This window comes from Monodelphis domestica, chromosome 7, assembly GCF_027887165.1.
Source record: "Monodelphis domestica isolate mMonDom1 chromosome 7, mMonDom1.pri, whole genome shotgun sequence".
Taxonomy (NCBI): domain Eukaryota; kingdom Metazoa; phylum Chordata; class Mammalia; order Didelphimorphia; family Didelphidae; genus Monodelphis; species Monodelphis domestica.
This window is the reverse complement of record NC_077233.1, coordinates 127,853,021-127,866,313: the sequence shown is the minus strand read 5'-3', so window position 1 is coordinate 127,866,313 and position 13,293 is coordinate 127,853,021. Positions and strand designations below refer to the sequence as shown.

Genomic DNA, 13,293 nt, shown 5'->3' with positions numbered 1-13,293 from the left:
TTCTCCAAACCTCTCCAAAAGGAGCTGCTGATCTGCATTGATGAAAAGGTTGTCTCACTAGCAGAAAACTGCCATCATGAATATGGGCTATCTGCTAGTTGTCCCTCAGTGGAATTCTCTATATAATCTCTCAAATTCATTGCATTAAAGTGTTTGTATAAGCCTTGTTAATATAGTTATACAAAACTATTTCTTCTTGACTATTTTGTAATAAAACATCTCTGCATTTAAGTTTTTTCTACACTGAACAGGTTTTTTTGTTTGTTTGTTTTGTTTTAAACTTGTATAATGGTATTGTAACTTTGGAGACATACCCTTTTGTCACATTACAGAGAACATGAGAAATTTTATTTCTTTCTTCCTGAATATTCCTTGTTTGTTCTGTAAAGTATCATGAAATTCATGTGAACTTTCTGCATACATATTTCCAGTTGGGCATTATCTAAACTATTTGCCATTATAAAAGACAAAACATGGTTTAAATTAGTATTAGCAATGCTATTGGATTCTTTTCTTTAAACTTTTATTCACTTATTTAAACCCTAACCTTCTATATTAGAAAAAATGCAAGTATGGGTTCTAAGGCATAAGAATGGTAAGGGGGTAGGCATTTGGGGTTAAGTGACTTGCCCAGGGTCGCACAGGAAGTGTCTGAGGCCAGATTTGTACCAAAGATCTTCCATCTCTACCAACTGAACCAGCTAGCTGCCCCAATAATAATAGATTCTTGATTGATGTGTGTGTGTGCCTGCATATTTTAGTCCCTAGATAGGCTATTTATAAATAGATAATTACATAAAATGGGGGTATTTTAAGAATATGGTTGGTTATGCTAGCCAGTTTTATGTTTTGAAGTTATATGGTAATTGCATGTGAGGAAGGTAGTTAGAACAACAGACTAACCCAGGTTTTCATTGGATTATATTCCAATTTCAGTTATTTTATTTTACCTTTGGCCAACCATTTGCATCAATAATCAAGAATTAACATATAACACTTAATGTATTGTCTTAACTAATTTCTATATGATCTAGGTATGCTCCAGAATCTCTCACAGAAAGCAAGTTCTCTGTAGCCTCAGATGTATGGAGTTTTGGAGTAGTTCTGTATGAACTTTTCACATATATTGAGAAAAGCAAAAGCCCACCAGCGGTTAGTATGTCATTAATTTTACCTGTTTTTTGTCTAAAGAGGCAACAGAAAAATTATGATGGAAATAATTAAGTAATTTAAGTCCATTGTAGATCCCCTTGAATAATCCCCAAGATGGCCCTAAACTCTTTGGTTCCATTATACCTACTTAAAAAAATAGCAATAAAGCTATTTCATAAAGTATTGATTTTATTCTTTTTTTGAGTATCCCTTTTGGAAAGCTCATTCAGTGTAAGGAATGTTACACTAGCATAACTTTTTGATGTTAGGTAATTGGGAAGTTATTTCATTATCCTTCCAAAAAATTTGCATGAACTGTATTTATAGAAATGTAGAAATGGTGTGATGGAGATTTGGCAGTTTCATCTGAAACATTTATTTGTTCAGCGTATAAGTAATTTTGATCCTTAACAAAATGTATTATGTTCCCCAATTCGTCATGACATTAAAGAATCCTACATAAAATTAGCTCTGTAAAGCAATATTTTGTCATTTAAATTGGCATTTTATTTCAGGAATTTATGCGTATGATTGGCAATGACAAACAAGGGCAAATGATTGTATTCCATCTAATAGAACTTTTGAAAAATAATGGAAGATTGCCAAGACCGGATGGATGTCCTGATGAGGTAATAAAATGAACAGTATTTTATCCATTATCCTTAGTTTATAATAAAAATCTCTTTTCCCATCTCCTTTAACCCAAGAATTTCAAAACTATAAAATTTAATTAGTTGAGCTTTTAGATAAAAGTTAGCATAATTAATTATATGACCAGGGACCTAAGGCAAAGCAGTGATAAATAAAGCATACCTTTAATTTCTGAAGTTCTTATTCCATTTTTAAAAATAACATTTTTATGTGTGCATGTGTATCTCTGATTCCTTCTCTCTTCTCCAGATTTATTCTATCATGACAGAATGTTGGAACAATAATGTAAGCTTACGTCCAGCCTTTAGGGACCTTGCACTTCGAGTGGATCAGATAAGAGATGACATGGGTGGATGAAAGAACAGAACTTCATTTTAATACTACAGAATTAAATTTTGCCCTTCAGAACTATTCTCACACTGGTCATGGTGATGAACAGAACAGAAATGCAAATATCTCATTAGAACTTGCAATTGCAAACCTCTCATCAAAACTTGCAGACTTCATCAAATGTTTGTTTTCTCCATGAAGGTGTATTTGCTCCTTGAGAACATGTCAATGAAATCCATTAATAGGGAATTTTCTTTGTATCAAGATAGTGAAAATATTCCTGGGTGTAGTCAGTGTCACTTGACAAAGCAAAAAAAAAGAAAGAAAAAGACTTCTTTCTTGACTCAGTTAAATTTTTGAAAGGTGAAAACATTTAATGCTTTTTTTCTTTTTGCAAAGTTAAAGATGCAGAGAATATATTTGTATGGTCATTTCCGTAGTGAATGTTTAAAGAACTTTGCCTCTTGTGTAATGTTTTACACAAAGGTTTACAATCATTGTTTTCTAATTTTCCAGTGTTGTTCCACATGTTTGCTTCACATTAGAACCAAAATAAGATGTTTAGATTACTTAATAAGTAACTATTTGTGTGCCTGTTCAGCTCTGTCATTGGCCAGAAATATAAGCAGGTGTGCACTTTTAGCATGTTGTTTTGTGTATTGTAAATATTTTTCAAGGCAAAGGGAACAAGCATATAGTTTTACTTGTACAGGATAACCTCAGTCCCTTCCCACCCGCTTAAGAATACATTTTGAAATGGAACAAGCATACAAAGATATAGCACAATATATTTTCCTACTTCGTTTTCTTGTATCAGTTGTGGTGGAAGCATATATTAAATAGAATTCCCTCTATGTGTATTTTTTGGCATGATTGAACAACAAGATGTACTTGAAGCTTCTTCACACTGAATAGTAGTCTTATTTTAAGACTTTTTTGAGAATAAGAATATTTTCATCCCCTGAGTTATTCTATTCAGTATGTTCCTTCACTCTTGGAAATATGACACTCTTAAACTGAATGAGTGAAGGAAACAAACACATAAATAGCTTTCTAACCTGAAATTGTATCAACCTACTTATAGGTTATGGAATGGGTTGGGAAGACAACCAAGAAAAATTCAATTCTTGGTCCACCTTTTATTTCCTAAATATATTTGTATTTCTTGAAGACTATATTTAAGGGGTAGTAAAATTTCTTTTTTCTAGACTGTAAGATGATTTCCTATCTGTTAGAGATTTTCATCTTACACAATACAAAAGTAAATTGAAAATAGTGAAAGCAGGCAGTTTCTATTTCTAGTTTTTAAAAGACAGTTTGAGAACATTAAGAATATACATTTTTATTGTGATATATTGAATTCAAAAAATTTCAAAACAGATACAATTCATATATCCTGTTCAAAGAAATTTTGGTTACTGCATTCTAGATATTGCATTTTAATAATATTTTGGGCTCATTTGCACAAAGTTTAAAGCATGTAGGATCTTGCCTCAAAATAATAGCACATTCTTAGTTGAAAAAGTTGCCTTTTCTTTTTAACCACGCACCTTTCTTCAAAACAAGCCCCATTATCATTTTTTTCTAAATACTCCTTTGGAGCTTACTTAAATCAGAAACTTAAATGGTGTTTTTAAATTTTTCATTTATAAAAGAATTAGCCTATATAGTTTTTCCTATTTTTTTTTAAATTACACAATACCATCATATCTTTAAAAAAAATTTAGCTAGGCTATTGAATGCAGAAGTAATATAAAAGGACAAAATATTATATTTGTAATAAGATTTATAATGTATATTTTAGAGAAAGCTGAATATAATTTCTGTTTATTTAAAAAAATCTCAGGGATGTCTGTATCATAATGCAATTATGAAATCTTCCATACTGCTAATTTTCAAGTGAAAGGTAAGCCCTTATTTTGTTTTAATACAGTATGCTTGTTTTGTACCTGATACTAAAACTCAGGTACTAGAGGAGATGATGATTCTTCTAATGCTATAACATTTTGTTTTATGCTTTTTTTAAAGGGTATTAGCTAGCTTTTTTTTTTAACTTTTATAATGTTTAAATTTTAAGTATTAGATAAAGGAGTGCAATTCAAGCCAACACCCTTTATTGTATTAGAGAAAGACAATTTACCTACTGAAAAACTCCAGGTTGATGTTTTGTTTTGTTTTTTATTGAGGATTTGTATTATGATTTTTTTTTTATTCTGACCATGCATAGAAATGACAGTTTCCCAGAACTTTGTAACTTTTGTTTAATGGTTGTATACAAGAAACAGGTAAGTAACCTCTACCCTTGTTCATGCCAAACATAATCCCCTCAAATAAAGGCACTTCAGAACTAGAAGTCTTGTTAAGATTTTCAACAATTCTGTAAATACTCCAGTTTACTTGTTTACTTCTTACAATCTTTGCATTAATAGAGAAACAAATTTCTTTCCTCAGTTGCCATTTGCTTTGGGAAAATAACTTTTTCCACATTATTTATATATGCTATCAAAAGCTCTATGATTTGCTGTATAAAAGTTTGCTTTACCTCTACATACCTAACCAACTATTATGAAGTTACAGGAAACTTTTTATCGCAACTACAGATTTTCTGATGCTCCAAAGCTATTTTCATAATATATTGTTCATTATAAAACCCTACAATTGCACATTTGTGCTTTTCTCCCCATAAAGTACCATTTTGAGGTATTTTTATTAATTGGTGCAATTTGTTTTCTCAGAATTTAATCTTCTACACGTTCCCTAAAGTTGTAAACATCATTCATGTAGTAAGTGATATAGACATGACTTTCCACTGCATGGAAGTGGGGAAACTCATTCATTGACTTGGGTGTTGGCAAATCATAGTTATTAATAGGGGAAACTCACCTTCTGGTTTAGGTATAGATAGATCAAAGTATCTATTAAATGCTTCCATAGCTCTCTGACACCAATCACTGTACTATCTTCCTGAACATTGCTGTACCCAACTTAGTTCAAACTATTAAAATTATTTTTTAAAATGAAGGCTTCCTCTAGTTTTTCAGAGTAAATTTATAAAACACTCATATTACCCATAATCCGTTGTGTTGGAATATTTTTTGCCAAATAAATATGTTCCAATATGTATGATGAATATGAAAAAATTGGTTGTTAAATTTCAAAATGTGTGTCTTCATTTATGTCCATGGTTTTTTTTTTATTATTTTATTTAGTCAATTTAGAACATTATTCCTTGGTTACAAGAATCATTCTTTCCTTCCCTACCCTCCCCCTACCCTTTCCCGTAGCCCACACACAATTCCACTGGGTTTTACATGTGTCCTGGATCAGAACCTATTTCCATGTTGTTGATGTTTGCACTAGGGCCATCATTTAGAGTCTACATCCCCAGTCATATCCCCTTGACCCATGTAATCAAGCAGTTGTATTTCTTCAGTGTTTCTACTCCCACAATTTTTCCTCTGAATGTGGATAGTGTTCTTTCTCAAAACCCTTCCAGGTTTTTCAGGATCACTGCATTGCCACTAATGGAGAAGTCCATTACATTCGATTGTGCCACAGTGTATTAGTCTCTGTGTACAATGTTCTGGTTCTGCTCCTTTCGCTCTGCATCACTTCCTGGAGGTTGTTCCAGTCTCCATGGAATCCCTCCACTTTATTACTCCTTTGAGCACAATAGTATTCCATCACCAACATATTATACCACAAATTGTTCAGCCATTCCCCAATTGAAGGGCACCCCCTCATTTTCTTTTTTTTTTACCACCACAAAGAGTGCAGCTATGAATATTCTTGTACATGTTTTTTTCCTTATAATCTCTTTGGGGTACAAATCCAGCAGTTCTATGGCTGGATCAAAGGGCAGACACTCTTTTATCACCCTTTGGGCATAGTTCCAAATTGCCATCCAAAATGGTTGGATCAATTCACAAGTCCACCAGCAATGCATTAATGTCCCAACTTTGCCACATCCCCTCCAGCATTCATTATGCCCATGTTTCTAATTTTACAAAGAATTCTGTATCTAGTACCCAAGAACTGCATTCAAATCTAGACTCTTTTACTTCAGAAAGGTGAAGGGGTAGGGACTACTGAAAGTATAGAAGCAATTCACTTTGAAGCCAGAATATAGTATCTGCTAGAAAAAAAGTAGAAAATAATTAATGCAATGCTAATAATTAAATAAAAACCCCCAAAATGATCTTTTTCTCATTTTTTTAAATTGGAGATTGAGAGGAATGTAGGTTTAAATAGAGGTGGATAAAGCAAAAAGATACTTGGAAATGAGTCTGAAAGGAGCTTTTGAGATTGATAACACATTCAGTTCTGAGCTCCCTGAAGACAAGGACTGATTTTTTACATTACTTTGTATCCCCAGTGCTTAGGCAAATGCCTGGCACATAGTTCATAACAGTTCTATAGAGCCTTAAAATTTATGAGGTGCTTTACAAATATTTTATTATTTTATCATCACAACAATCCTGGGAGGTAGGCACAGTTGACCACATTTACATATAAGGAAATTGGGATGGCTAAATGACTCTAAATAAGCATCTCCTGGATTTTAATTCAGGTCACTATTCTGTCCACTAAATCACCTAAATGTCCCTAGAACTGGATTATGTCATTGGACTTTATTTTAAAATGTATGGCACTCTTTATGTGGATATAGCCTTAACACTATTCTTATGCTAATCAGACATAGTTTGGGTCATCTTGTGAAAATGAAAGAGAAGGGGCAAGGGAATGTTTTTCTTTTTCCTTTCCAAAACAAGATAAAAGCTAAATGACAAAGGGAAAAGAGGAACTAGGTTAAGAAGGATTTTGTTTTACATTTATAAGAAAGAGGTTACTAGAATAACTGGACTTATAGCTGTGACAGAGGAAAGATGAAGGAAGGGAGGGGAGGGGAGAATAATATGCATGCAAGTCAACATGAAAGGGAAAAAGAAAAGATCATTGGGAAGAAAGATAAAAACATGAAATTTTCAAGATTTGCCAAAGTTTTATATCCATTTTCAGTTTATCTTCAAAACTAAACTTCAAAACTGGGAAGGGTGGGGACAGGGATGAAGTCCAGGTATTATCATCTCCTTTTTTCCGATAAGATTCAGAGCCACAGTGGCTGGCAAGTTTAAGGGAGAGAGATTTAAATCCAATTGTCTTCTAATTCCAGAGCCTGGTGTTTACTCCACTCTAACTTCACTCCTCTGTATTATGTCCATTCTACTTAGAAAGCAACTATCATCAACCCCTTTTGCCTGGACCAGTTAGCCTTCTAATTGATTATAGTACTTCATCCCCCACAAAACTGCCAAATTGATTTTCCTAAAGTGCAGGTCTAAATATGTCACTCTTCTATTCAATGAAATCCACTGCCTCCCTTTTATCTGTGGGATCAAATATCCAACTCCACAATCTGGCCCCCAACTGCATTTTCAGGTTTTTTGCTCATTGATCACTCCAACATGCACCTCAGTCCAGCCAAACTGGCCTTGTTGTTCCTCATATGTAGTACTCCATCTCCTATCTCCTTGTTCTTGGATGATCTATGTAAATGAAGATATTGGGCAATGACAAATGCATCTCCAAAAAGAAAAGGAGCTCAGAACTTTGTGAAACATCAATCAACTGAGATCGGGAGGCAGTTCCCTTAGAACCTTGGGGAAAAAGCAGTTACGAAGCTTCAGTTGGCTGAGAGGGATTCCTTCTCTGGCTGTTTGACCAGAAAGTGGAAGATAGACTATTCTCTAGCCATTGCCTTACCCATAGGACTGTGAGTAGAAAAGACATTTGGGTTTTAGCCCAGAAGAAACCTGTCAGCCTTGCAGTCAATATCTCCTCTTAGGGAAAGATAACTTTGTTTCCTGAATTTGAATATACCTTGACATCTTCAATTCAATTCAATTCAAAAAAACTTAGAAAATTTAGGGAGACCTAATTTCCTCTTGCCCTTCCCCTCTCCTTACCTCCTCTATCCAAAAGAATAAAAGACCTTTAATTTGAAGGATTTGATTGTGGAATTTGGTTATTTGGGGGAAATCTTCAAGCTTATCATCAGTGAGAAGAACATTTCTAAGACAGTTGAAAACGAACAGGAAGTAGTGCAAAGTTGGGTCTCAAGATCCAGTCTTTTCCCTGGCTTGCTTCCTGGTGTTAGCTCTCTAACATTTCCCCATTACCATAATTCCCCTAGTATCAATATTTACTACAGCTACCCTCCATGCTTGGAGTGCACAATCTCCTCATTTCCACCTCATAGAATCCCTACTTTCCTTCAAAGTTCAACTCAGATGCCACTATCAATGTAAAGCCTTTCTTCCCTATTGTTTTCCAGAAGAGTTTTGTTTTACTTGACTATGCATATCATATTACAAGGAATTTGCTTTGCTTTTCTCCTTTACTCCAATGGGGTAAGAGAGAACTTCATGCTTCTTTTAAATTCTAGAGATATGAGAGCAATAGGTATGAAATATTGCCAATGTTTTCAGATAAAGTCACTATAATGTTAGTTTTGCTTAGTTGTTTTACTTTGTTACAAGAGAGTTCTCATGGGATAATGGTAATCTGGAAATGTTTGTCATGTAGAAATAAAATAGATCAATAAAACTTAGGAGAAGAAAAAAAGAAATGTAGGTATTACAGTCTATCTCTGAAAAATAAATTTCTGAACTAAGGTGCCAATAACCAGAGTGATAATATGCAGAAGGACAGATTAAATCAAAATGAGAATAATAATAATAATAATAGTAATGCTAATAGCTAACATAACCCTAAGTACCAGGAACAGTACTAAACTCTAAATAATTATAATCTCAACTGATCTTCACAACAATCCTGAGAGGTGAGTGCTATTATTATCCCCATTTTACAGATAGGGAAACTAAGGCAAGCAAGTTAAGGAATTTTCCCAGGGTCCCATAGCTAATAAATGTCTAAAACTAGATTTGAAATCAGACTTTCTTGACTAGGCTGGGCATATTCCTCTAGCCTGGTCTCATAAATCTCTTTCATGAGATGGGTGAAGATATATTCACTTTCTAATACAGATAGTGAGATATATTGGAAAGCATGTTGATTATAGAGTCAGCAGCTGTGGGGCAGCTTCTGCAAATTATTACCTATGTGGCCTCAAACAAGTCTCTTAACTTCTCTGAATTCTTAACTCTCTTTTTGTTTCCTCACCTGAAAAAAGAGGCAGCTGCTTCTCTAAACTATCAGGATCCTATAAATTGATGGATAGAGTGGCACTCTAAGTCATAATGATAGCAGGTCAGTGACTGATAGTTATTCCATTTCTATCTAGAGAAGAAATTGAGATAACATTGATGGGCTTGAAAAGGAAAAAATAACTCTTTGTTAGTGTTATGTGGACTCATGACATATATGGAAGATAATGGATTAGGAATGGAAAGAGTGGTGGGAAAGCTTCTATTATCCTTTGAGCCAAAGAGAGATGAGAAAATAAATGTTTTTGGTACTAATTTTGGAGCTGGAATAAATTTTAAGACAATTTGATTTTTAAAAACTTAAAGGATTTCTGGGAAGATAGGAGAAAGAAAAAAAAAGTTGGGAGAATATCCAAATCCTTAAGGGTTCATTTTCATTTCAAAACCAGCAAGAATCAACACTCCCAAAACCTCTCAAAAGAATTGAGTTTTCAGTAAAGGAATAAGTGTGAAATGTTACTGTATTCACTGTTTTATTATAATTGTATATGATGGGAAATATACTTTTGGAAGGCATGGGGTTGCCAATGCCACAAAAACTGTGTTGTACATAATGTATAGGTTTTAATTGGGGAAATAATGAGCATCTACAAATAATGAAACATCCATTTAAAAATATTGAATGGCAGATAACCCAAAGAGCCTGCATATCAGAAGACAACTGTGATTGTTCTATTACTTGAATAGTCCCACAATTTTTTTTAATGTTTACAATTACCCAGTTTTAGAAAAGAGACTTTAATACCATTGCCTGGTTACTTGTTTTATGCTGTAATTTAGTTTATTTTGTGTAAAATGTATATTGAATGCTTTTTTATACATGCCTTAAGTAATTTGGCAATCAGAATTTAAAAAGTTGTTTTAAAAAAATGCAATACAGGGGATAAATATTCTGGTCTTTCCCCCATTGATACAGGTCATCATAACCCCTCTATGTCTACCCTACCTATCCTGCTGATTCTTGGTCATGTCCTTGCATACGTTTCCACTAGAAGGGATCAGGGACCTTTCTTGAATTCTCTTTCCATTCCTAATGGAGGATGGAGGCTGTCTTTCCATTACCCTTTATTCTTACTATGTGACTGCCATTCTTCTTTTCATAACATACCTTCCTTCAAGGACATTTCCTTTCCCTACTTTCCCTCTGGAATTCCCCATTTAAAATGTATCATATCACATTCCTTCCAATATACTTCACTGACCTCCAGGTTTCAGAAGTGTACTTTACCATCTTCTTTCCTTTCACACCGTCTCTTACGCTGGTTCAGGCTGGCTCATCCCTACCTCTTCATTGTCCTTTAAGAGTTTCTCATTTCAAAATGACCACAAACTCATGAGAATGGAAAGCGAATCTCTCAGTATATTGCTTTCTAATTATATTGCTTTCTAATCCCTAAAAGACATTTGACTTTATAAACCAATGAAAGTTACCTATGGGAAAAGCCAAAGAATTGACTTTCCCATAGCTAATTTTCATTGGTTTATAAAACCAAATGCTTTGCAGGGATTTGGAGGCAATGAAAAGTCACTGATGAAAGCCATTCTGTTCTAGTATATGAGTCCCTCTAGGCTTAGATTCTTACACTTACTCTTTTGCTGGTAGAAAGTGAGGCAGCCACAACCACCCTGTTAACTGCTGGGGTCAGTGAAAACAGAGTTAAATTTTAAAACTATAACTCCCTCTGATTTTATTTTTTAAAATTTCAAGAGGTAACCACTACCATGCAATAAATTAAAATATGTTAGGGACCTGATAAAATGAGACTGAAATAGGAGTATTGGTATTGGGGACAAATAATTTCATATTTTATGAAACAACCAGTACTGAGAAGCTTTATAATAATTTCTTTTGGAGACACAAAGTACCACTGTAGAGAGCCCTGAGCTTAGAGTAAGAAACATCTGGGTTCTGATCCTGTTTTAGATACTAGATGTCTGACAGGGACCAAATCAACCTCTCTAAGGTTCCACTTATTCACATGTAAAATGAAGATAGTTGGGAAATGAGGGGCTGCCCTTCATTTGGGGAATGTCTGAACAAATTGTGGTATATGTTGGTGATGGAATACTATTGTGCTCAAAGGAATAATGAACTGGAGGAATTCCATGTGAACTGAAACAACCTCCAGGAACTGACGCAGAGTGAAAGGAGCAGAACCAGGAGAACATTGTACACAGAGACTGATTGATACACTGTGGCACAGTCAATGTAATGGACTTCTCTACTAGCAGCAATGCAATGATCCAGGACTATTCTGAGGGACTTATGAGATAGAATGTTATCCACATCCAAAGAAAGAACTTTGGGAGCAGAAACAAAGAAGAAAAACAACTGTTTGATCACATGGTTCGATGGGGATATGATTGGGGATGTAGACTCTAAACGATCACCCTAGTGCAAATATTAATAATATGGAAATAGTTCTTGATCAATGACACATATAAAACTCAGTGGAATTGCTCATCCACTATGAAGGTGGGAGAGGAGGGAAGGATAAGAACATGAATCATATAACCATAGAAAAATATTCTAAATTAATTGAATAATTTTTTTCAAATGAAAAAATAATTTTAAGGAAGATAGTAATAGCACCTACTCCCTAGTTTGTTGTGAAGATCAAATGAGATGTGTATAAACACTTTGCAAACTTCAAATGCTGTATGAATGTTATTTTTTAAAATTACTACTTCTGACCATATCTGTCAGTCAATAAGCATTTATTAAGTGCCTGCTATATTCCAGGCACTGTGCTGAGTGAGAGAGATTCATATAAAAGAGAAATACCTTGCCCTCTAGGAGCTTACAATCTAAAGGTGGAGACAACATTAGATCAATTATATACAAATGGGTTATACAATGGATAAATTGGAAATTATCAAGAGTCAAAAGGCACTAGAATTAAAGGGGTTCTCTGGAGGGCGTTTTGAATCTAATGATAATACAATATGATTCCCCATTCACACAGTGGTAACAAAATCTTCACCATTTAGATAAATAAGACTTGGAGTCCAATTTTAGTACCATTACCATTGAGAAAATCATCTCCCCTCTCCAAGCATCATTTTCTTTATCTGATTGGATGAGTTGAACTCTAAGGTCACTTTCACTCCTAAATCCAATAATCCTGTGAGTGGTCTCCAGGGGAAAACTACTTACAGTAGAGATGAGGTTCAGGGGAAAAACTGATTCACCTCTACAAGGAAAGGGAACACAAAGAGACTAATGTGGTATTACAAGTGTAAAATATTTCTCCCTTATCATTCCCATTAACTATGGGGTGAAGGACTGTGATGAGTGGCATTGGGAGAGAAAACACTCAATTATGTTACTTATTCATATTGTTAGCATGTATTTTTAAAGAATCATTTAAAAGATCTTTAATGCTTACTGGAGGTATGATGAAAAGAGCATAAAACTTGTAATTTGAGGAGCTGAATTTGAATTCCAGCTTTGCTATTTATCATTATTTATTTGTGATTTATCATTACCTGCATGATCCTAGACAAATTATTTAACTCCACTTTTCAATTTCTTCATCTGTAAATTAAAGGTATTAACACTTGATGGTTCTTTTTCCTTTCTGAGTTTTAAAATTTTTGATATCTTTTTGTAACATTTGGTTTTTTACTTTGATGTCACTCCCTATTCCCCACTCTTCTACTTAGTGAGCTATCTCCTTTAAATAATAAAAAGAGGGAGAAAAATAATTTAGTAAAATTAATCAATTCATCAGTTATATCTGACAATATGTCCAATATTTAGAACTACCACCACCATCCCACTAAAGTAAGGATGAACTCACTATTTTGATTTTTTTTTTAATGTTGGGAAAACTGAACAGAATTTAGTCTAGGAAACAATAGGTAGAGACCATACTACAAAGAGACCAAAGAAATGACCCATTTGTACAAAAATATTTACAGTAGCTCTTTT

At 34.0% G+C, this 13,293-nt stretch overlaps 1 protein-coding gene across 8 annotated transcripts in view; it reads left to right on the top strand.

Moving 5' to 3' along the window:
- Window positions 1–5,154, top strand: part of JAK2 (Janus kinase 2) — a 125,604-nt gene extending 120,450 nt beyond the window's left edge. For all 8 annotated transcript variants that reach the window (XM_007499538.2, XM_056805448.1, XM_056805449.1 and 5 more), the window contains 3 exons: window positions 1,035–1,152; window positions 1,668–1,781; window positions 2,053–5,154. In XM_007499538.2, coding sequence (XP_007499600.1) covers window positions 1,035–1,152; window positions 1,668–1,781; window positions 2,053–2,160 — 340 coding nt within the window. In that variant the 3' untranslated portion in view covers window positions 2,161–5,154. The remainder of the gene's footprint in view (window positions 1–1,034; window positions 1,153–1,667; window positions 1,782–2,052) is intronic.
- The last annotated feature ends 8,139 nt before the right edge of the window (window positions 5,155–13,293 follow it).